This window comes from Macaca thibetana, chromosome 16 (assembly GCF_024542745.1).
Source record: "Macaca thibetana thibetana isolate TM-01 chromosome 16, ASM2454274v1, whole genome shotgun sequence".
Classification (NCBI taxonomy): Eukaryota; Metazoa; Chordata; class Mammalia; order Primates; family Cercopithecidae; genus Macaca; species Macaca thibetana.
This window is the reverse complement of record NC_065593.1, coordinates 40,107,344-40,131,419: the sequence shown is the minus strand read 5'-3', so window position 1 is coordinate 40,131,419 and position 24,076 is coordinate 40,107,344. Positions and strand designations below refer to the sequence as shown.

The 24,076-nt window shown below is 38.7% G+C and overlaps 4 protein-coding genes across 23 annotated transcripts in view; 3 read left to right on the top strand and 1 right to left on the bottom strand.

Moving 5' to 3' along the window:
- The window catches only part of TOM1L1 (target of myb1 like 1 membrane trafficking protein), a 58,835-nt gene extending 53,636 nt beyond the window's left edge, over positions 1 to 5,199 (top strand). For all 4 annotated transcript variants that reach the window (XM_050764720.1, XM_050764723.1, XM_050764722.1 and 1 more), the window contains 2 exons: positions 3,819 to 3,880; positions 4,474 to 5,199. In XM_050764720.1, the coding sequence (XP_050620677.1) occupies positions 3,819 to 3,879 (61 nt within the window). In that variant the 3' untranslated portion in view covers position 3,880; positions 4,474 to 5,199. The remainder of the gene's footprint in view (positions 1 to 3,818; positions 3,881 to 4,473) is intronic.
- LOC126939410 (cytochrome c oxidase assembly protein COX11, mitochondrial) overlaps positions 1 to 11,899 on the bottom strand; it is a 37,350-nt gene extending 25,451 nt beyond the window's left edge. Inside the window, exons 1-4 of one of the 4 annotated variants that reach the window (XM_050764757.1) lie at positions 11,485 to 11,885; positions 7,914 to 8,069; positions 6,514 to 6,639; positions 76 to 6,134 (exon numbers count right to left, since the gene is read on the bottom strand). In XM_050764757.1, coding sequence (XP_050620714.1) covers positions 5,952 to 6,134; positions 6,514 to 6,639; positions 7,914 to 8,069; positions 11,485 to 11,850 — 831 coding nt within the window. In that variant the 5' untranslated portion in view covers positions 11,851 to 11,885 and the 3' untranslated portion in view covers positions 76 to 5,951. Of the gene's footprint in view, positions 1 to 75; positions 6,135 to 6,501; positions 6,640 to 7,913; positions 8,070 to 11,484 lie in introns of those variants that run through there. The other 3 variants (XM_050764759.1, XM_050764758.1, XM_050764760.1) reach the window with 3 other exon arrangements.
- LOC126939425 (40S ribosomal protein S17-like) overlaps positions 1 to 24,076 on the top strand; it is a 670,460-nt gene that overhangs the window by 578,553 nt on the left and 67,831 nt on the right. The gene's annotated exons all lie outside the window — the stretch shown is intronic.
- The window catches only part of STXBP4 (syntaxin binding protein 4), a 206,661-nt gene continuing 194,518 nt past the window's right edge, over positions 11,934 to 24,076 (top strand). For all 11 annotated transcript variants that reach the window (XR_007720369.1, XR_007720370.1, XR_007720371.1 and 8 more), the window contains exon 1: positions 11,934 to 12,017. The gene's annotated coding sequence lies outside the window, so the exon portion shown is untranslated. The remainder of the gene's footprint in view (positions 12,018 to 24,076) is intronic.

Sequence of the window (24,076 nt, the reverse complement as noted above, 5' to 3'; positions counted from 1 at the left end):
CAAGCAATCCTCCTGTCTCAGCCTTCCAAAGTGCTGGGATTATAGGCATGAGCCACTATAACCAACCAAGAATGTAGGCTTTGAGCAATAGGAGTTTTATTACTTGTCACAAATAAACCACTGGGCATAGTCTCCAAAGCAGGAAAGTGACAGGAGGGTTTTATGGGGTGATAGGGAAGAGGGTATGTTATTATATGGAGAGGGGTTGCAGTTGTACGGATGCAGTGAGTTATTTCAGCACACAGGTCACATGTTATGGTAATGAAGCAAGTACACTGGGATCCATCTGTAAATTTCTGAGGTCTGTCATGAGCTGGTTTAAACCAGCTAGCTGGCTGCATTCCACACAGGGTTTGGGGAAAAAAGGTGATTAATCAAGTTGATTGTATTCCTATAGTCCCTGGAGACCCTTCCTATCTGCTTACAGTCCCACCCAACCCTCTGCATCTCTTCTTTGGCTGACATGTGTAGACATTTGATATTATGGTCCCTGGTTTAATCCCTCAATGTAATGGTTGACTTAATTTATGAGCAGATGTTAAGGGACTTAGGAGTCCACTATGTATTTTTTCCTAACTCAGGTTTGAGAAATTTCTCTAAGTCATTCTGCCTGTTAGAGTAGATCTATCACTGATCATATTAGTGGTTTAAGAAACTAGCACTAAACTAGGTATGCTTTCTAGAAACTTGTTTTTTCTCCATCCAAATAGGTAGTGGAAAATTTCTTGATTCTATTCAAATTAGGAGATTGCTGTATGTAGATATGGCAGTGTCACAGAGACTGGAGGTGGGAGAGACAGTAAAAAGCTGGAGAGGTGAAGCTTTGGAACTCTTTATTCCTGTGATGGGTCTTTCTAGGGGTCAGAATGTCTCAGTTCTTTTGAAAGTCCCATGAAATTCAGGGACTTCTCTCCAAGGAAAAGCACAGAATCTTGCAGGAAATTACTGGGTTTTTTCATATCACTGGTTGTCCATGAACCCCAGGTTGACAATTTTTGCTCTACCAAGACAAACAGTATGTTTATGAAGATATACACGATTCATTTATTTCAATATTATGTGCCAGGGACTATGACTGGACTAATTTATAATTTTGAGCAAGAAACATGCTCCCTTATCCTCACAGAGATTAAATGTAGCATGGATACAGAAATTAGACAAATCACCAAATACAGGTTTACAATTTGTGTTAATGTTATGAAAGAATATGGCAACTTGAAAGTGTATAACAGAACTAACTTAAATGGGGGTTAGAGAAAGCTTCAGGTAGCATTAAAAGCTGAGGCCCGCAATTCTTAGTTAAAAGTTTGGAAATGAGTATTGTAGGTTCAAGGAACAACCTGTACAAAGACCCAGAGGACAGAGTTCTGGCACATTCAAGGAAATGGAAATGCTAAAGCCAAGAGTAAAGAAAGTTAACAGGGAGCTCAGTACCAGATGAGGAAACTGTAATTTGGAAGCAAAGAGAAGTGAGTACAACTGTGAAGAACAGTGCTAGGGGCAGACAAGATGAGAACTGAAAACTAGATAATGGATTAGAGATCACTTGATGATTTTAGTAAAGCTACTTTGATGGACTGATGGATACAGAACCCAAATTTCAGTGCATTTGAAAAGCACATAAGAGAGTAAATAGAGACAGTAAGTACAGATAACTTCTTAGAACTTAAATGAGAAGCAGTGATGAAAATGGGTTTTGGGCCGGGCACGGTGGCTCATGCCTATAATCCCAGCACGTTGGGAGGCCAAGGTGGGCAGATCGCCTGAGGTCAGGAGTTCGAGACCAGCCTGGCCAACATGGCAAAACCCCGTCTCTACTAAAAATAGAAAAATTAGCCAGGCATGGTGGCGAGTGCCTGTAATTCCAGCTACTCAGAAGGAGGTAGGAGAATTGTTTGAACCCAGGAGGTAGAGGTTGCAGTGAGCTGAGATCACACTATTGCACTCTAGCGTGGGCAACAAGAGTGAAACTCTACCTCAAAAAAAAAAAAAAAAAAAAGGCGGGGTGGGGGGAGTTTGGTAGCTAGAGGATACCAAGGCATTTACTACAAGTACAGATGGAATTAAAGACTGTACTTTGTATAAAATGGGAGATGTGGAAGATGCTGGAGAATCTGTGAATGTCAAAGAATAGGATCTGGCATAGGAGAGGCTGAAGACTCAGGAAGGGGAGAATAACTGGGTGAAGTGCTTCAGAAGCCAGGAATAGATAGGATCACAGAAATAACGGACAATACAGATGAAGATAAACTTGAAGATTCAGTGATGGGAAAATGAGAAAGTTTCCATATCAAGACATTTAATGTATTAAGAATGAGGTTTCTACCAGAGAGGTCAGAGGTTTGAGGAGAGTGAAGAAGACTGAAATCGTTTTGAGGGAGATGAGACCAAACTTTTTAGGGAAAGATTAAAATTGTAGGACCATTCTGGGGCCTTATGAACTTGGTGATCATGGTTTCACAGTGCTGTGATTTTTGAGATTTTTCCTCAGCCATGTTTTGCTATACTGTATATATGAATACTGTGCTTTCAGTTATAGATATTGTCCAGCTACAGACATATGTAAGATACATATAAAGAACTAAATGGGCCTGGCATGGTGGCTCATGCCTCTAATCCCAACATTTTGAGAGGCTGAAATGGGAGGATCACTTGAACCTGGGAGGTTGAAGCTGCAATAAGTCATGACTGCACCACTGCACTCCAGCATGAGTGACAGAGTGAAACCCTGTCTCAAGAAAAAAAAAAAAAAAGAAAAACAAATGAAGGATGTCATTAAACAATATAAAAAATGTACAGAAATGACAAGTGATGAGCTATAGGTGGCTGAGGAGTCTGGACTATAATCACATGGGTTAAATAAGCTGGAAGATTAATTTTTTTTTTTTAAGACAAGAGTCTTGCTCTGTAGCCCAGGCTGGAGTGCAGTGGCAGGATCTCAGCTCACTGCAGTCTCTGCTTCCTAGGCTCAAGTGATCCTCCCACCTCAGCTTCCTGAGTACCTGGGACAACAGGCCGGTACCACCACACCTGGCAATTTTTATATTTTTTGTAGAGATGGTATTTTGCCATGTTGTTCAGACTGGTCTTGAAATCCTGAACTCAAGCGATCCACCTACCTCAGCTTCCCAGAATGCTGGGATTACAGGTGTGAGTCACTACACTTGTCCTAATATTTTTAAAAAATGTTTGAAACCAGAAGAACTGAAGACTTTTTTAAGCAAAACATAAACTGTTCAAATTTGAGCCATATTTCTCATTTAAATCACAATAAAAAATTAATTGGTTCTATAAAATACATACTTTTAAGAGGCATAGGAATTGCAACATTAAGGGCGGGTTTGGTGGCTCACACCTGTAATCCCAGCATTTTATGAGGCAGAGGCAGGCAGATCACCCGAGGTCAGGAGTTTGAGACCAGCCTGGCCAACATAGTGAAACCCTGTCTCTACTTAAAATACAAAACAATTAGCTGGGCATGGTGGCATGTCCCTGTAATCCCAGCTACTTAGGAGGCTGAGGCGGGAGTATCACTTGAACCCGGGAAGCAGATGTTGCAGTGAGCCAGGAAAGCACCATTGCACTCCGGCCTGGACAAAAGAGTGAGACTCTGTCTCCAAAAAAAAAAAAAAAGAAGTGCAACATTAGAATTTAAGAAAACTAGAATATACACTTCAGGGCAGAAACTTATTTTTAACTCATATATAGCCAGAACTCCAAAAACAGCTCAATTTTTAATTACGGTGCTGGCAGTTAAAAACGAAAATAGCACTTTGAAATTGATATATAACCCTTTTGCTGTGATGGCTTTGTTTCAGAGCTATTTATGAAGAAATTGATGCTCACCAGCACAAAGGAACTGAAAATCATGGTGACTGAGGTAAAGACTTCAACTTATACAACTTAATTCCATATAATTTCAGTATAATTATCACTTTACATATTTAGTATTTATATTTTGTAAGAGCCATCTGAGTCTGTCACTTTGAAATATGAGTTCCCCTGAATCATTCCAATTGTGCTGAACCATTGTTCACTAATGAGATTCATTCTTTGTGATTTTCTCATCTGTAAATAAGACTTGGAAATATAGTAGTTTATGGTATAGAAATATTAATGCTAACAAAATAGATGAGCAATAGGAGTAGCACTGAAATCAGGCATTTGTCTTTTACGTGCGGTTAATACTTGTCAACCGGTACCAGTAGGCCCATTTACTGTTAGTACTCCAAATAGGTTTGAGTTTTTCCTATTTTCAGCACTACTAATCCCATGTATTTACTATTTAATGATCACCAATGAACTATTAAACTTATTTATTCCCCTTATACCCTCCCCTATGGAAGAAGCACATTCTTACCTTTCTTCTACTAGACTGTGGCTCTCCAGCCTCCCAGTAAAGACAAGAGAGTTATCAAGGAATGGGGAAAGAGGACAGGATGAATACTGGCTATTTTCTTCTCTTTATTTTAGAAGAAAGTGGATGATCAGCTCACTAGCCACATCAAAGGTGCCAACTCTCTAAAGGGTAGACTGTGCAGCTTTGAAGCCTGGAAGACAATACCTGCCACCATGTCAAAGCCACGCTGGAACATTTCTGCTATGATGAAGATTAAATAGAAGAATAACAGTTCCAGGATAACACTGATTCCTGACAACAGCGTGAGATTTCAACAGAACTTCTTGGGAACAAATACTCACTTAAAACTTCAGCAGCAGAAAAATTACTTAGTCCTTAGGCCAACCAATTTAACTGCAGTGTCATATATTTCACAGGCCCTCCTACATTTAGAAATCGTCACACAGCTGTGATAAGAGTAGATTATTTTACTACAAAATAATTCTGAATAGATGAAAGCATAAAATGTGAGAAACTGAATGTATTATTCAGGAAGAATACTGAGTGCCTTCATTTAACTAAAGTTGAATGTAAAAGTCAATTTGCACTTCTTTATAATCCTCTGGTTTAGAACTGTAAATTGTTAAAACCTTGATGATTGTCATTTAATTATATTTCAGGTGTCCTGAACAGGTCACTGGACTCTACATTGGGCAGCCTTGAAATATGATTCTTTGTAATGCTAAATAGTCTTTTTTTCTCTTTTTACTACAACTTAACATTTCTATTTGGAACACAGAAAATGAAAATATTTAGAATAAGTTGTACATTTGATGACAAATAAATCACTATTAAAATAATTTAATACGTTTTTTTTTTTTTACAAAGGTTTTTTTCCAGAAGAACTTTTGATGTCAGTAAATCTTCACAGTCCCACCTGTACATTTTAACATTCATGGGCTTGTAATGATGACACTTTGGCTAGCAGCCTAGATGTATTTTATTTCAATTTCATGATACTACAATTTCAAAGTAATCATCTATTCAGAACTCTGAATATAAAATAGCCCTAAATCTTAAAGCACAAATCAAATTTGAAATAAGAATTTAAATCTTTGGACAAGCTGTTAGGGCTTAGTGACTCCTCTTCTACTTTGAGCTTTTAAAATACTGACTGTTCATAAGGAAAACAGCAACCAACTCTTTTAGATATAATAAACATAGTCAGAAGTTCTGGCCTATGACTTGAAACAAATAACCCTGATCATACATTTTTGAAAAACATTGTCAGATTCATTGCTGTAAGTATGAAGAGTTAATAATCTGGAAGGGAATTATAGAATTAAGATGAACCCATGCCTGCATATTTAAAAAACAAAATGACTTATTTTAATACTATCAAACTCTTCAGTATGGTATTGAATAGTCAATCATATATTCTAGCTAGGTATGTGGGTTTCCTTGTTCTCTCAATTTTAAGTGAAATAAATTAGTTGAGAAAAAGTATTTAAAATATAAGACTTCGTATTATTGTACAGTATTTCTCCTTTGAAAAGATAGGATACATGATTTTCCCAAAAATCAACTTTGAAGGAAGACTTAGTTGCTGACTTCAATTATATCCTGGAACTGGCAACGTGTGCCCTTCCTTTGCTTCAAAAAAAGTGTAAGAAAGAGTGATAAGATCAACATTAATCATTCTTGGATCTTCAGCAAATTCAGGATCAATGTAGAAAAACACTGGCATGTCTACTTCCTCTTGGGGATTAAGCCTTTGTTCTTCAAAACAGAAGCACTGGAAATTATAGAAAGACTTTAATAACATTTCTATTCTCATATTGCATAACAAACTATACAGTTCTTTTAGCATTCTAGTACACTTCTTGATTTTAATACACATATGGTTAAATACACAGTTCTGTGATAAGAGCATCTTTTCATCTCAATGAATTCTGCTTTAAGGATCAAGAACAAATTCTAATCTTAAAAGCAGATATTCATTTGGTTTCGTTCTCAATATCTGCATAGCAGGTATAGATAGTGAAGAAAAATAGTTTGATATTTAGAAGAAATTAGTTTTCAGAAATCACAAGATCTACTAAAAACACTAAGTTTCATACTAAACAGTTTCATGTACCTTTATCATATTCTGTAAAGTTTACACTTTGTTTTACCTGTATTTTATTGAAATACTGTCCAGCTTCAAATGGAACAACATTGTATGTAGAAATTCCAATTATTGGTTTGTCAGTAGGATTCTTAGCTCTGTAAAACGCCAGTGCAGTCTCTCCTGGCACCACCTGTTTTGAAGAATATATATATATATATAAAATCAATACTTTGAATCTCACAAAGTTCCTCTTTTCCCTGCTAAATTAGTCTCATTATTTTGCCTATTCATCAGACCATAATACCTAATCTAATGCAGGGTTCAGCAAAATAAATTGTGAGTATTACCCATAAACATATGACTTTAAAAACTTACTTGCATATGTCAATGAAGAACCAATGTTCTAATATCCACAATTAGTTATGAATTGTCCTCTTGTATATTTGAGGTCTTCAAGGAATAATCTGCAAATTACATTATTTAAAATGTGTCCAAGCCAATCATATAACAGCCCTAGCCCAACTTTTCTGTAACCCTTATACCTGAATGTCATGACTGACTTTTTTTTTTTTTTAAAAGATACCAACATTAAACTTACCTTAAAACCAGAATAAAACTGACTAGAACCTTTATTATGCCACAGAGTGTTAATACCTTGTTTGGAGAAAATAAGAAAATAGCAAGGCTTAAAAAATTTTTCCAAAGGATATTCTGTCACGTGTACCAATTCAGCCACTAATACCTTGTATACTACCATGTAATTGGATAAGATTCATAATCATAACCTATAAAAGCTTTAATTATTAAGAGATTCAGTCATGTTTACTAAACTGGGCAAGCAATAATATTTATAAGGCTTTTCCAATATGGGTTGAAATTAACTCTGGCTAATCCTCAATTAATGAGATATCAGTTAAAATCTTTCTTACAGTTGGTTAAAATTTTAGGAAAGCTTTTAGGTATAGTCTCAGTCTCACTGGAGTATAACATAACTATTTACTACTTATTGATTACTTCAAAGGCCCTCAATTTTTTTTCTTTTACAAGGACAGGGATACTTTTGATATAAACCAGTAAACTAATTATTGTCACCAACGCTTTTCCACATTTTTCCCATGTCTTCTATGCCTGAGGAAAAGTCAGGAAGCTATACAGGCTGACAGTTACTGCTATTCCCAACTGTTTCACTCATCTAAACTTAATTTCAAAATACTGACGGGTTCCATTACTATAAATTTTTTTATTCCCATAGACTACTTTTTGACAGTGCCTTATACCTAATGCAAACAGAATTTATACTTTAATTTTTAAGTTACATGACAGTAAAAGTCAGTTTGGAACAAGAAAAAATGTCATGTTTTATTAGAATCACATTGTTAAAAGTAGTTCTCTGACAGTTTAAGTGATGAAAGAAAGGAATTTACATTAATAAAGTAATCTTTTAATGGCTGGTTAGTCACTTACATATATTTCTGTTTGCTGAGGTCTAAAGTTCCACTGGAGACTTGCATGCACATCTGCATTAAAGCTAATTTTAAGGATTCGATCCTTAACAGGCACCATGTTTTCAATCTGGTCTGAGGCATGACCTGCAACTGCTGATCCTCCAAGTCCAGTAGTCTAGAAAAAGATACCAAATATGTTAAACAATACTTTTAGGTGTTGATGATCTATTTTTTTGATAAAAGTTTAAAAACAATGTAGTATTAATAATCCATTTGGAGCCAAGTTTACATATGGTTAACTGACCATTTCTGTAACTGTCAAGAGTCTGACCACTTTTGGGATGTCATGAGCCTGTATTCATTATAGTCATTTCTCTTTTTCAGCAATCCCTTGGTTACCTGGCATGGTCAAAAATGAGTCTGGGAAAAGCAGAATCACTAGATAAGTGAACTATTATCACTGATAGTAGAACTCACAATTTCCAGCTTAGCCATTTGTAAAAAAACACATTTCTCTTCATTGCTAGTGTTTCGTTAATAGAAATAAAATTTACCCATCACCTCGTAATTTCACTGAAAATGTTAATTCAATTTTTCCATATTCCTGTCTGGTCCTTTTCCATATCACAGCTTTTATAATCCAAATTAGATTCTAGCTTCACTTTTATTAACATTCTGCTTTTCTAAGGCATCATAGGTATTTTCCCATGTTGGTTAATGTTTTTGAATCTTTCTCTGTACTTCTCTGTATAGTAGAGCTTTTATATAAATCAGTAATCAGAGCACCTAACCCCTATGGCCACAGAAATAATCATAGGGCATCAAGAGTATTTGTGTCTGACACTTCTTTTATTCATGACAGTTATTTCCTTGACATCACTTTTTAAAAAAAGCCCTTATCCAGCACTTTGGGAGGCCAAGGCGGGTGGATCATGAGGTCAGGAGATGGAGACCATCCTGGCTAACACAGTGAAACCCTGTCTCTACTAAAAATAGAAAAAAAAAAATTGCCAGGCGTGGTGGCACACGCCTGTAGTCCTAGGTCTACTCGGGAGGCTGAGGCAGGAGAATTACTTGAACCCCGGAGGCGGAGGGCGCAGTTAGCCGAGATCGCGCCACTGTACTCCAGCCTGGGCGACAGAGCGAGACTCCATCTCAAAAGAAGAAAAAAAAAAAAAAGCCCTTACTTCCAAGGTCATCTTTCTTCGGATACTTGAGGTTGCCAGAATTCTGATTTCCAGATAATTAGCCTGTTACTATGCTAGGAAGAAAAAAACAAATTTGAGGCTAGGGGAAGACTCCCAGCAAGATACAGTGTTTTAGCATCCTCTGTTTGTTACACAAGTCAACTAACTTTATTCAACTGCCATACAACATAACTGAATTATATCCCTAAAAGATGCATCAGAGGGCAAGCCTTTATCCTTGTTTATCCTTCTCCCTGAGTGCTATAATGTTTAAGATGTAACTCCTTTTCCTGAAGAATTTGTCACTTGAATAAAAATATTTTTTAAGTATCCTCCCTCAATAAAGATTCCCTGATATAGTCTTTGAACATGGATTCTTCAAATTTCTAAGTTCAATGCCTAGAGAAAGTAAAATAGACAAAAAGACTAGAAAACTGCACTGAAAAGATGTCCTGATCGCTATTCTAGTTGTGCTACTAGCCCTAAGAACCTGATAGATTACAAATTACATTTGCCTTCCTGACCCATGATTGCATGTGGGCACATTTCACACACAGTATTATCAATTATTTCAGTTTGGGGCAGAGTTTCTCAATCTTAGCACTATGGACATTTTGAGCTGAATAATTTTTTGTTGTTTGGGGGTGAGGCAGTGCTTTGTTGGTTATTTAGCAGCATTCCCAGCCTCTACCTATTAGACGCCAATAGCACCCTATACCCCCACCTCCATGCTGTGACAACCAAAAATGTCTTCACACATTAAATGTTTCCTGAGGGACAAATTTCACTCTCCTCCAGACTCTTGGCAGTCTGAGAATGATCTAGATTTGCTGATTTGGATTCAGTTCTGCTTATGATTTAACCAACTGGTAGTTTTAGAATTCATGCCTGGGTTTGGTCTCTGATGAAAAGTAATTCACATTCTATACTCATCCTCAGAAATCAATTATTGCACATTCCCACATAAATGCTGGCATTAGGAGACTATGCCAGAAAAGAAAAGTCCTTTTGCCTTCTGCTGCTTCATCATCTAAAAGAAAGGTAAATTAATCTCCACAGCCTGGGCATGGTGGCTCACGCCTGTAATCCCAGCACTTTGGGAGGCCAAGGCAGGAGGGTCACTTGAGCCCAGGAATAGAGACCAGCCTGAGCAACACAGGGAGACCTCGTCTCTACAAATTTAAATAAATAAACGTGCCTCACGGACAGAGTGAACTCCAGCTAAGAATACCAGTCATGGTGTTAAAATAGCAATTCTCAAACTTTCCTGCACGTTGGAATCACCTAAAACATAATTGACAATTACTGATGCCTGGTTCCCACTCTGGCATTATGATAAAAATAGGTAATGTGTGTGGATTTTTAGAAGCTCTCCAGGTGATTCCCAATGCAGCTGTACAATGAATTTTGGAAGCCACTATCTTAAACACCTACTGAACACAATGTGTAGCTCTCGCTTGTGGCCTGATTTTTAAACCGAAATTCCTGTCCCTAGTCTAGACTTCCTAACCTGAATCTCTGGGGTAGGGGATCCCTGGAACGTGTATTTAACGTTAAGCTCCACGGGTGATCCTAATGCCCAGCCAAAGCTGCAAATTATTAGCTAAGGACAAACGCTAAATCTCTAAAATACGTGAAACTTGACTTTGCCAGTGGTTCTCAAAACTTGGCCTCAAAATCAATTGCAGGACTTACTAAAATACAGACTGCTGGTCCCACCCCCCCATGTTTCTGACTCAGTCCTGGAGTCGGGCCCTAGAATTTGCACTTTCAACAGGTTCCCGGGTGATGCTGATACTGCTGGTCCTGGGCGCCACACTCCCAGAACCACTGCAATGTACTTAAGAGATTCCAGGTTAAGTACATCACAGTTATATATTAAAAGGGGCGGGAGAGAGAGCCTCAAAGGCCTAATTCATGCCTCTTTGTATGGAGGAACTGCTAATCCCAGTTTAAGCACAAGAAACACGATAAGCCCAATTTCCAGAGTTACCCTTAGCACATAAACCACATGTGGTTTGCAGACTGAATGTATGAATAATATACATTTTAAAAGCGTGTGTGCGCAGGAGAGTAAGGCAGACTGCTGGATACCCGATTAGAGGCTGCGGACCTTTTTTTTTTTTTTTTTTTTTTGGACGAGGTGCAGTTCATAGATGAGGGAGTCTGCAGCACAGGATAAGCACAATCACTAAGAGGAACTGGGTGCTACTTGCAGTTCTGCCACCAATTTCTTTGGTGGCTTTGGGTGTTAAGTGGCTGTTCTGAACCTCTCTCCTCTTAGGTAGATAATATCGGACACCTCTTCCACCTACGACCCGCAGAGCGAGGGCCTGTCCCGGGATTTGTCCTGCACCCCCACCTCTCGCATCTGCGTCACCCTGCGGGCAGCGCGGCCCCTACCTGACAATAGAGCCGATAAAGGGGTACGGCAGCGTAGGACGCCCCCAGCATGGCCACGGCGACAGCGGCCACGTAAGTGAGGGTCGTTTTGTTCCGCCGCCGCCATTCCTCCACATGCGCGCGCGTGAAAGGGTCGGAGCTCTTGGGCCGCCGCGGCGGCTGCAGTGCTAGATGCCGGGCTGGAAGGCTGCAGTGCTTCCATGTCCCAAGCCACCTCAGTCCTCTCTCGGCACCTCCTGTCCCACTCCACGCTGGCCTAAGAAACGGCTCTACCCTCTCTGCAACCCTGGCTGGAGACCCAGGGTGGATCCAACGCCAGCCACAGAAAGCGACGCCCCTCCATCCCAGATACCAGAGCCCTCCCATAACCCCCTGAACTAACACACACCAGCCTCTCAGGGACGAGGTCAAATCTCGCGAGGCCTGCTCCGTCTCGCGAGATCTGGGTTGAGCCTGCCGCTGCCTTGGCTACCAGGCTCCTCAGGTGGGAGCGCTTGCAGTAGGGCTACGGAGGCCGGGTTGCCAGATTACGGGTAAGTTTGCGTTTTGCTTTGTGACCGTTCCTCCCACTTCGCTTCCCGCCAGAGCGTCTCTTAACGTTTAGGAAAATGCGTTTAGCCCGTCCGCGTGCAAGCTTGCCATCACTTGGGGTTGTGCCTGTGATCTTTATTTAAACTCCACCAGCCTTTGTCTCCACCCGGCAGCCCCGGCGACGCTCTCCCGCGGTCTTTTCTCCCGGGGTCCCCTGGCCGCTGGCTCCTGTGCTTACTGCCCTGGACTTGGTTCGGGGATCACCTCTCTCAGGAAGCCTTGCTGCGTTAACCGCAGCCCTCATGGACACCCACGATGCCTGCATTTTCTCAGCCCGTGGGCAGTCGGCTTCCCCTGCTCTGATGCCTTTTTACAACTTGGCCAGTGGAAATCACCACACAGCTGGAGCAAGAGGGAGGCTGTCAAGCTGAAGTTTGTTCTGGAGAGAGTAACCAGGACAGGAGGGCCATTTAAGGAGAGACTGAAAGAAAAGAAGCCCTTGGGGGGATGTAATAGCTTTCTTCAGTTGTCCCACAGGACGAACTCGAGGGGGACAGACAGCGTAGCGGATTTTACTGTATTAGAAGGAAGCATCTTTCTAGAAACGATAAAATAGCAGTTAAGAGCTCAGGTTCTGAGGTTAGGCAGTTCTAGAATTTTACCCGGGTCCTCACCATGGCCCTGTGCCCTTAGATCAGTTACTTGCCCTCTCTAAGACCTGGTGTCCTTACTTGTAAAATGGAAATCATAACAGTAAATGAGAATATTCATATAACGCGACTTTCATGATGACCGAGGCACAGTAAGAATTAAGTTAGAAGTTAGGCTGTATTTCTACTTGCTACCTGGCCATTTCTAATGGTCAGAGCAGGTATAATTATACCCCACTATGTGGATGAGGAACTTGGAGGCCTGAGAAAATTTAAGTAGTCATTCGACATTTTATTTATTTATTGCCTCTCAACTGTGAGCCTGACACCAATCGACCTGCTGGCGCTATAGCACAGAACAGGGCGGAAGATCACTTCTGTGATGGAGTGTCCTTTCTACTGAGGAACTCAGAAAATAATCAAGTAACAGTTACCTAAATAAGGGAACTTCAGATGAACAATCAGTACAGTGAAGACAATGGAGTAACATAATATGATTGACAGTGATGAGAAGGGGTAGTAAAGTAAGGTCCTTTTGAAGAAGTGACATTTGAATTTAGACCTGAATGATGATAAGGAGCTACCTGCTCAATGACGATTCCAGGCCAAGCAAAGGCCCAGGGGAAGGAAAGAGCTAGAATGATTGAAGAACAGAAAGGAGGCCACTGTGTTCCCAACATAGTGAGCAGAGTGGAAAGTGGTTGGAAATGGGGTCAGAACAGGTAACAAAGGCCTGGTAATACCAGCCTTTAAAGCCATGCCCAAGGGTTTGGATTTTATTCTAAAAGTAATAGGAAGCTATTGGAATGTTTGACTCATACAAGTGATATGATCTGACTCACATTTTTTAGAAGATATTGGTTACTTTGTGGAGAATGGATTAAAGGTAGGGGGAGGAATGGAAGTAGAACAATTAGGAAGCAATTGCAGTAGTCCACATGAGTGATGAAGGTCACCTTGAGTGAGTAATTGATTAATTTGTGGTCACAGGGCCAGAAAATTGCAGAACCAATAAAATCTAAATACCTTCTGACTTCTTTCTATACTCTGGCATACTGTCTTAAAAATTTCAGGTCTCCATGATTCTACAAATTTATTCATATTGTGTTATGACAGTGTTTGAAAATCTTTTTCATCTGCATACGCCTTGGTTCTTGTACCAGATTCTCAGCTCTTCTAGAATTAAACTATGAGATTTCTCGTACTTTAATTTTCTTACAACATAGACTGAAATCCCCGACACCAACAATACATTTCCACTCACCATTCTTTTTCTCCAGGCATCCCTTCCTTGTAGATCCAGGTAGCAGTATAAATATATGTCAGTAATACAGTCTTCGTCTTGGACTCCAGTATTTTATTTTTTGTATAATAATTGCAAAATGAAACTCTTATGTACAGTGATATCGATAGCAATGAAGTGGTGTTGGTCTTTGTAGCTTTCTACTTTAATGAAAGAAAATATGCATCGTATCTGATCTTAGTATGATAATGTGAAATGACAGTTCATGTTTATGAAACACTTCTGAATGACAAATATTTTGGTTTTTTATATTTTGAATGAAATGTGTAGAACATCATTTAGTTCAATGTCCAATTAAAAAACATATTAAACCATTTAAAACATTTCTGCAACATGATAGTACTCAAATTTCTTGTATACTCTTCACCAAGATTAGGGAATGATGAAGATTCTTCAGTCTTTATCTGTATACTTACTTGTTTATTTCCTAATACAAGGACACTTTCTTCTTCCAAACCACAGAGCAGGCATCAAAACCGTAAGTTAATATTTATCCAGTATTACCATATGTAGTCAGCTTGGACTACCGATAACAAAATACCACAGACTGGTTGCTTAAACAACAGAAATACTTGTTTCTCACAGTTCTGAAGGCTGGAAAGTCCAAGATCACTGTATCAACTGATTCACTTCCTGGTGAGGGGTGTTCCTGGCTTGTAGACATCTGCCATCTTGCTGTGACCTTACATAGATTGGAGTAAATGAGCTCTTATATGTCTCTTATAAAGACACCAATCCCATGAGATCAGGTTCCCACCCTTAGGACCTCATTCAACCATAATTACTTCCTAATCCAAATACAGCTACACTGGGAGGTTAGGGCTTCAACATATGGTTTTGGGGGGATATACATTAAGTTCTTTACATCATGTTATTCATGGACTCTATGTAAACTACCCCATTTGTCCCAATCATTTCCATTTTAGATCTAGGATTTAATCCAGGATTACTCGTTGATTTTAGTTGTCATGCCTCTTCTGGAATAGTTGCCAGTCTTGTCTTTTTTTTCTTTCTTTCTTTTTTTTTTTTTTTTTTTTTTGAGAGTCAAGATCTTGCTGGGTTGCTCAGGCTGGTTTCAAACTCCTGGCCTTAAGTGATCTTGGTCTCCCAAAGTGCTGGAATTACAGGCGTGAGATACCATACCCAGCCTTATCTTTCATGACTTTGACATTTTTGAGGAATACAGGCTGGTTATGTGATTAAATGTTCCTCAGTATAGGTTTGTCTGATGTTTCCTCATGTTTGTGACCCCTTGACAGGAATATCATAGAGGAGATGCTGTGCTTCAGTCAGTGAGTCCTCTTAGGTCTCACATGATCTCAATTTATTCCATGGCTTCATGTTGTTAACTTCTGTTTCTTTAAGATTGTGTCTGCCAGGTTTCTCTGTTACAAGGTGAATTAGCAAATACGTCACATTCATAAATTAATAGGCGATGTGTGTTTTGTGGGGAGAATCTTTGTGTTTTGTAGGGAGAAGCTTCGAGACTGTAAATATTCTGTTTCCCATCATCCTTTCTTCTTCCAGATTTAGCATCCATTGATGCTTCTTGTTTGAATCTGTTATTACTGTGATGGATGCCAAATGACAACTTTCTAATGTTATCAATCCTTCTAGATTTATTAGTTGGCATTTTACTGTAAGGTAGAGTTTTCCTTGCTATGCCATATATTTCTTGTTTATTTGTTTACATCAGCATAGACTCATGAATTCAAATTTTAATCAATTTATTACATTTTTTTTAGTTCTAACTTCAAATTTTCTTAGACTTAGCCAATAGAAGCCCCTTTTTGACATGTTTCCATCATTCTTTGATCACTTCCTTATTTTCTAGCACAACAACGTGCCACACTTATCTTGTATTTTCCTGACCTGCCTTGGAATCAGCCGTTTCTGCCAGGAATTTTGGTTTCTTTAGTGGAAAGTCGTATTTAAAAACAAGCTCTGAGCACTAGAGGTGTTCATTACTGGCCTTTCTCAGCAGAGAGACCCTAGAGAATTTGTGTGTATAAACAAGTATGCATTTGTGTGTTCAACAGCAGGAAATCTGGCTACCTTTATCTTCAATGTATGTACTTATTTGCTCAATTCCCCCCATATGTAAGCAGATTACTATGGCTGAAAGCTTGACCCCAGACAAGTGAATTCATCTCTGCCTGGTATGTCAGCCCAAAGCTGGGTATTAAATATGCTGCCCACTGGACACCATCCAAAAACTCAGCAAGACAAAAGTGACGAGGAAGAAGGAAAGAGAAAACTGTATTTAGGAAGTTCAGCTGCAGACATTTTAGAAGGGGTAGGAGGAAGGAGGAAAGGCCGGTTAGGAAGTTTGGTTCTAGACACATAGGCCGTTTCCGCTACTCTTTTCCCAAGCTCAGTCCATGAATAGGGGAAGCAGGCTTAGAATGATGAGTTAACTTGTCCAAGCCTAATCAGTTGGGTCGTGGCAGGGCTGGAGTTTAAGCCTGGATTTTTTCTGACTCCGTACAACTTGCTATTTTTACTGCATCTTGTAGAAAGCAGCTTTGCAATGAATGACAACAAAACAACAACAAAAACACAGAAGCCTTTTTTCTATGTTAGGAAATACTGCTTTACTTTTGTCTCAGGTGAAAATCATCATTAACGTGGTTAGATGCCTGTTTATAAGATGGCACATTTGAAGTTATTTCAAAGCTAGAACAGTTTAGACAGAGTTGAGCATAGGACTGGGGTCAGAGACCAAGGTTATAACCTGGATACAAGGAGTTCTCATGATGATGAAAGGTCTGTCAATATGCATAGATACAATAACAACACAACACTGGGAGATGCTGAAATGTATATTTTTTTCTCTGAAGCTTTAAATGAATGCATAAGCCTGGGCTGCGATTTTTATGAGTCTGAGTGTGCTTGTAATAATGCGTAAATCGTTATGATAACTAATGCCAAATAATGGGTTATACCATGAATGGAATGAGAGCTCCTCAGGGCAGGGCTAATCCAACCCTGTTTTGTAGGTATAGGTGTTGATTACGTGTTTTAAATATCAAGAGCTGGACTAACATTTTAGATTTGACACCGTTAATTTGCAATATTATTCTTCAGCAATAAACAATTAGACCTTGTAAACTCTTTCTGGTTAGCTATAATCATGTCCACTTTTATATATTAGGTAAAATAAGTTATGTAAGTTATTTTTCATATAAGCCATTTTGATATTCACATAATATTTTCTTATCTGATTATTGATTTTTAGGCTTTCTGTGGATTATAAAGGTGTATTATTTTAAATTTTGGTATTTTTAATCCATAACATAAGTTAAGGAAATTGGGTCTTCAGTCTTAATATGGTGGTCATCACTGAACTGTATTTTCTGGTGGTTTTCCTAATAAAGCTCCTGAACTCATTTAGGAATGTGAAATATCTAACAGTAATTCCAACAATACTAACAACTGTTTATTTAGTAGCTATTTATTACAATACTTGTATCTAAAAGAATAAGAGTAATGTATTTGAATAAACAGTAAGTACAAATATATTGTGTTTGCTTAAGAAAAGGCAGGGTAATTATTGTTTTCCAATTAGTGCACAATAATGCCCTGAAGTCGTCTCAGTCGGTTTTGATATCTTAGTTTCTTATTTCCTGGCAGTGGCCTCTGTGCCATCTTTTTGAGAAGCTACTCCATTTAAAAGCTCTTGAGTTTATATGATTGACAGATAATATGAAAGGAAAACAAATCATTTATCAATAGAAGGCATTTATTAATTCAAGTAATGTTTATCAAAATCAGGACCAGCTTCATGAAAATATGACCTGTGCAGTCACACAAGACCCTGCTCTTAAAAGGGCCCCTCACTTATGATGTAGGACACGCAAGCCCCTAAATTGGGGCTTAGCCCAGGAGGGTTCTTGGCTTGGCCCAGAAGAGAATTCCAGAGCAAGCTAGTGGTGTTAAACAGCAACTTTTATTGGAGTGGCATTGTACAGTAAGCAGCAGAGATTCTGCTTCTTGCCGAATGGGGCTACCCCACAGATGCTGTGCCCAGAATAGCAGCTTAGAGGCAGTTTTGCACTCATAGTTATACCCACTTTTAATTATATGCAAATCATGGAACAGTTTATGCAGAAATTTCTGGGATGAGTGTGGTAGCTTCCAGTTTGTAGAGTCATTGCCGTGGAAAGGGGTGGTAAGGTCTGTGCGTTGCCATGGTGATAATAAACTGATGTGGCACACCAGTGGCCATGTCTTATGGAAAGCTGCTTCTATCCAGGAACTTTTTAGCTGATCCTCAGTTTGGTTCCAACTCCTGATTCCTACCCCACTTAGATAAGCCCTGTGTTTATTTTTAATGCTCTACTGTCAGCATCTTGAAATTCTTTTTTGTTTTTAAGACGGAGTCTCACTCTGTTGCCCAGGCTGGAGTGCAGTGGCATGATCTCGGCTCACTGCAACCTCTGCCTCCCAAGTTCCAGTGATCTTCTTGCCTCAGCCTCCTGAGTAGCTGGGATTACAGGTGCATACCACCATGCCCTGCTAAAAATTCTTAATAATTATTTAACATGGGGACTTGCATTTTCATTTTGTATTGGGCCCTGCAATTTATGCAGCCAGTCCTGGTCAAGATGTAAATAGATATATAGATACACATACAGATATAGATAAAGGCACAATATTATATCTCAAATGCACTGACTGACAGTCTCACATGATTCAGGCCAAAGCACAGTTTAATTATATGATTAAAGGCAAAGGCATAAAACTCGGGAAAGTACAAAAGTGGAGACCAAAGTGGAGAGCCTTTAGAGCCTTTACTTTTAACCTTTAGAAGGTTAAAGGTAAGAGAGAAAGGAAAAGGCAAATTCAGGTCTCCTGAGAATAGTCAGGTTAAGTGAAATATGATCAAAACTCCAACTTGCTACCATAGCCCGTAAGACCCTAGGAAATCCAGACCTTGTCTACTTCTCTAACCTTATCTTCTGCCACTCTCTCCCTGTTCACCACGCTCTAGTTGCACTTCTTTCTTTTCTGTAAACACCTCAAGTTTGTTTTACTGCCCTCAAACCTTTTCTCTGCCTGGAATGCTTTGTCCGTCAGCTTTCTTCACAGCTGATTTATTTGGATCTTAGCTGGGACACAATCCCCGGTCTAAATTAGCCCTTCTCTCCTTAGTCACATTTGCTATCTCCTTTCAGTATCTGAAATCTAGTTCATTTAATTGTATCATTTTTTATTGTTTTTCTACCACCACTAGAATGTAAATACCTAAAGAGCAATGATCTTGACTTGTTCACCATAATATCACAAGCCCTTGGTGTGATACCTGCACATAATTGTACTGAGTTAAATGTTTGGTGGATGAATGCATGCATGAAAGCAAACAGAAGGCAGGTAGCCTAAGGAAACTTCTGAGAGCAGTGAGCTGTTGTGCTGCTGAAGACTCCTTTCAAGAAGACTGAGACTTTCTTTGAAGTAGTTTTCTGATGTTTCCCAGTGAGTTGGGCTATGTGTTACAGGCAGATGCTTACGCATCCTGAAATACGACCAGTTGTCCCATAGAACTGATGTTAATAGTTTCTTTGAATAAACATAGAAATTGATTCTCCCATTGTTAAAACTTGAGAAAGTTAAATTTGTCTTATCTGAGTTACTTTCTCAAGAAACCAACCATCAGGCCTCCCAGGTACTATCAAGGAACTGAAACTTACCAGATCATTGCATCAGGACAATATGACACCAGACCCCTCACCCATCATGACTACCTAACCCAGGGGTACCCAGTCCCTAGGCTGCAGACTAGTGTCCGTCTGTGGCCTGTTAGGAACCTGGCCACACAGCAGGAGGTGAGTGGAGGGTGAGTGAGCCTTACCTCCTGAGCTCTACCTCCTGACAGATCAGTGGCAGCATTAGATTCTCACAGGGGTGAGAACCCTATTGTGAACTGTGCATGCGAGTGGTCTAGGTTGCATGCTCCTTATGAGAATCTAATGCCTGATGATCTCAGGTGGAACAGTTTCATCTTGAAACCATCCCCCACCCTGAGATCCGTGGAAAAATTGTCTTCCACAAAACTGGTCCCTGGTACCAAAAAGGTTGGAGACCGCTAGCCTAACCAATCACTTGCTACCTGTTGACCAACTCCTCTTCCTTACGCCTCCCTAATTCCTGTTTTTCCAGTCAGTTACATTTTTTTCCCTGCCATGTAAGCCCCTAATTTTAGCTAGTCGGGCAGAGGGATACAAATTTCCCATCTCCTTGACTGCAGCACCCATTAAAGCCTTCTTCCCTGGCAATACTCCTTCTTTCAGTGATTGGTTTTCTGTGTAGCAAGCAACAGGACCTAAACCGAACCCCTGGCATTTTGGTAAAACCCCCAAGACAAATGAGCAGCATTTCTGAATGCCTTAGGTTCTTGAAAGAAAAAAAACATGCAATAGCAAAGGGAATATTGCCTTTGGGTACAGAATAAAAGAGAATAAAATACAGTTGGCCATCAGTATCTGCAAGTTCCACATATACAGATTCAACCAATCACAGATTGAAAATGAACATCAGGCCTCAACGGCTGTGTCTTTACTGAACATGTACAAACTTTTTCTTGTCATCATGCCCTAAATAATATAGCATAACATATTTACGTTGTGTTTGGTATTATAGTTAATCTAGGGGTGATTTAAAGTATAAGGAGAGGATATGCATAGGTTATGTGCAAATACTACATCATTTTATATCAGGGACTTGAATATCTTCTAATTTTGGTATCTGCAGGGTCCTGGAACAAGTTACCTGAAGATCCTGAGGGATGACTATAACTCTTTGATCTTTTGTATCTTGGTTTCCTGAAACTTTTATGTTGTTTGAAAAATGATCAGTTAAGTTTAGCCAAGGGAAAATAGTCATTCCTGATTTTGCCAATTTTCTTAAACAACCTTAGGATTATATAAATAGCTGATGTTATCTTGAAGAATCTCTGCTGTGATAAGGTATAAAACAAGTTAGCAGTTTCTAAATGCTGTCATTTTTTTGTCTTCTCAAGTATAATACATCTAACTTTATAGGAAGAAATATTTACATGTTTAATACTAGCTTTAGTGAATAAATAAATAGGCATTTCTAACTTGTCAGTCCACAGAAACCAGACAGATTGTTGAGCAGCCAACATCATTGTGCCCTCTTCCTCTTTTGAAATGACCTTAATGTGAAATGTCACTATACCAGTACACTTTTCCCTCCACTCTGATCCCTCCCAAATGACCTACTGCAGCCTACTCCCTCCCATTCATGGGCCATACTGATCTTAGAGGTGGATGTATATTTTAAAAAGAAAATCTTTCCCTCAAAAACACTGGGGGACTTGTAGCTTAATAAGACTGCCAGAAAATTTTTGATTTGTAGAGCCAAGAAAGAACCTTTAAAGATCATTTGATGAGTGATTTTGACATCGTACATATGAAGAAACTAGGGATTAGAGTAAGTGGCTACTCAAAGTCATATGGCTACTGGGCATCTACCCTCTAGACCAGTACTCTTCCCAATGCAATAAAAAAGTCATGAAATATATGTACTGTGTAATATGTACTATGAGCTTCTTTGCTATGAGTCATCTTTCTTTTTAAATTATAGCAGAAAATAAGTGTATTTATTTCTACTGCCTGTCAATTTGCTTACAAAGGGGTTGTCATAAGAAGTTATTTAAAGGATATAGCTGATTTTCTTTGGGAAACACTAGATCTGTGTTATTTAAATTGCAACATTTGTTGATACCTTAGCAAATGAAGATGAAAGGAGAAAATGACATTAAAGGAGACAGAAAGAGCTGATTTTAAATATTAGATGCCAAGAAGGTACACTCAAACCTGGTAGCTTTTTTGGTATTTTTCCTTCTTTATCCAAATAATATATCAAAGTATATATCCTTGTTTTAAGCCATTCAAAAACTAAAGAATAATTTAAAGAAGGAAATAAAAACAGTAAATAAAAATAGTAGTTCCAATTGTCAGTTATTGTTTACATTTTATTGTGTATTTTTAATAAATGTAATTTTAAAAGATTAAATTATTCTATACATTCTGTTTTCACCTTGCTGCTGTTTTTTACCTAGACCATTTTTGATGATTACATAGTATTGTTTGACATCATTGTACTGTAAATTATTTAACCAATTATCAATTTTTACATATTTTTGAGGTTTCTGATATTTTATAATTACTAACTATTCTGTAATGATACTTATGAACTAACAAATACTTCTGTATGTTTGCTGAATCACTCCTTGCCAACCGCAGAGTATTAAAATGAACTAGTATCCTGCCTTTGGTAGAAAAATCGTGGGTTTGGATTTTCCACCATTACTGATATCCCATTTCCCCAGGTGCCACTTGTGAAAATGTTTCTGTTCTCTCACTTTTTCTAACCCTCTTTTTCTTTATTGTTCATAATTGTTTATTAAATGTGCTGAATTTTCACTGTTAAGGGATATTTTACAAACCATACTTACCTAGCATTTTTAGATACTTCTGACCCCAGCCACATCTTCCTTTTTGAACATAAAATCAAGGAGTGCCCTATGTGTCCTTATTGCTCTATCAGGAATCTGGTTACTTTATATAGTGTGTGAACCCAAGAAAGCAATTAAATCTCTCCTTTTTGCCCCTGGAAAAGCTAACAGTGCTCTCTGCTAAGAAAAAGCCTCCTTTAACCCCTTTCTTTTCTTTTGTTCCCTCACTAACGATATAAGCGTAAGCCCTCATACGCAATATGAGCTGCAATTCCCCAGTCTACAGCCATACCACCCTGAACATGCCAGATCTGTCTGAAAATCCCCATTTTATCGAGATAATTTAATGTATCTTTAGACACCTCTAGATAGCCAATAGCTTCGACAAAGCACTTTTCTTATGAGCTTTTTAACACTTTTATTATGAAAAGATTGTTTGGACTTAGTATTAAAGCAACAAATCTTGCCTTCATTGGTATCATACTGTCCTTCCGTTTCCTTCTTGTGATCATTTCACTTTAGACAAACAACTAAAAAGACATTAGAGCTCTTGACCTTACAGCTCGTTAAGTACCTCAAAGTAAATATAAAAGTACTTTGGCAAGGAAGGATGGGAATTAGGCTTTTGCTTACAAAGCCTTTATACATCTATTCTAAATGTATTATTTTAGACTTTGTAATGATAGCTCAATAAATTGTCTAGTTATTTGTTTGTGACAGGTGTCTATGTGTGTGTGTTGAAGTGTTAAGTAAAATGCACTTGTATGTAAACCAATATATTACAGTTACATAATTTTTAACAAAAATATAACACGTATGAATTGTGCCTGGTTTTTTCTTCCACTGCTTTGTTAGTAACATTTTTAAATGAAGACATATATATAATCATATAATCAAGCAGAATTTGGGGTGGGAGGGAAATTATTTTCTAGAAGATAATACACTTAAAGCTTTCCCAAAACATTTTTTGTTATGTATAAAATAGTATATTTTTAAAAGACATTAAATTAACAATAAAAAGATAATAATACCTAGGAAGTAACTAAATAAGAAATGTGCAACTGTTACCAGTGCAGGGTCTTGACTACAAGTCGTCCAGGTTCTTGGCACTTTGAACAAAGATTTGGACAAAATGCATAAACAAAGCAATGAAAGAATGAAACAATGAAAGCACAGATTTACTGAAATGAAAGTACTCTCCACAGAGTGGAAACAGGCTGGACCAAGTGGCTCAAGAGAGCTGGTTACAGAATTTTCTGGGGTTTAAACTTTCTCTAGAGGTTTTCCATTGTTTACTTGGTTGCACCCTATGTAAATGAAGGAGTGACCTGCAACCAATCAGAAGTACTTTCCATTTTTCATCTGCCAGGCAATGCAAAGGGAGTAGCCTCTGATCCTTTTGGAAAGGTAGGGTTTTCCTTTTGATTCAGTTCTAGGAAGTCAGCACCAATCAGCCTTAGGCTCCCTGCCTCCAAACTCTATTCTCCTGCCTCACAAGGTCACTGTGAAGGCAACTTTAAAACACCATAGAAACAAGCTTGTCCCACCTGTGGCCCATGGGCTGCATGGAGCCCAGGACAGCTTTAAATGTGTTCCAACGCAAATTCATAAACTTTCTTAAAACATGAG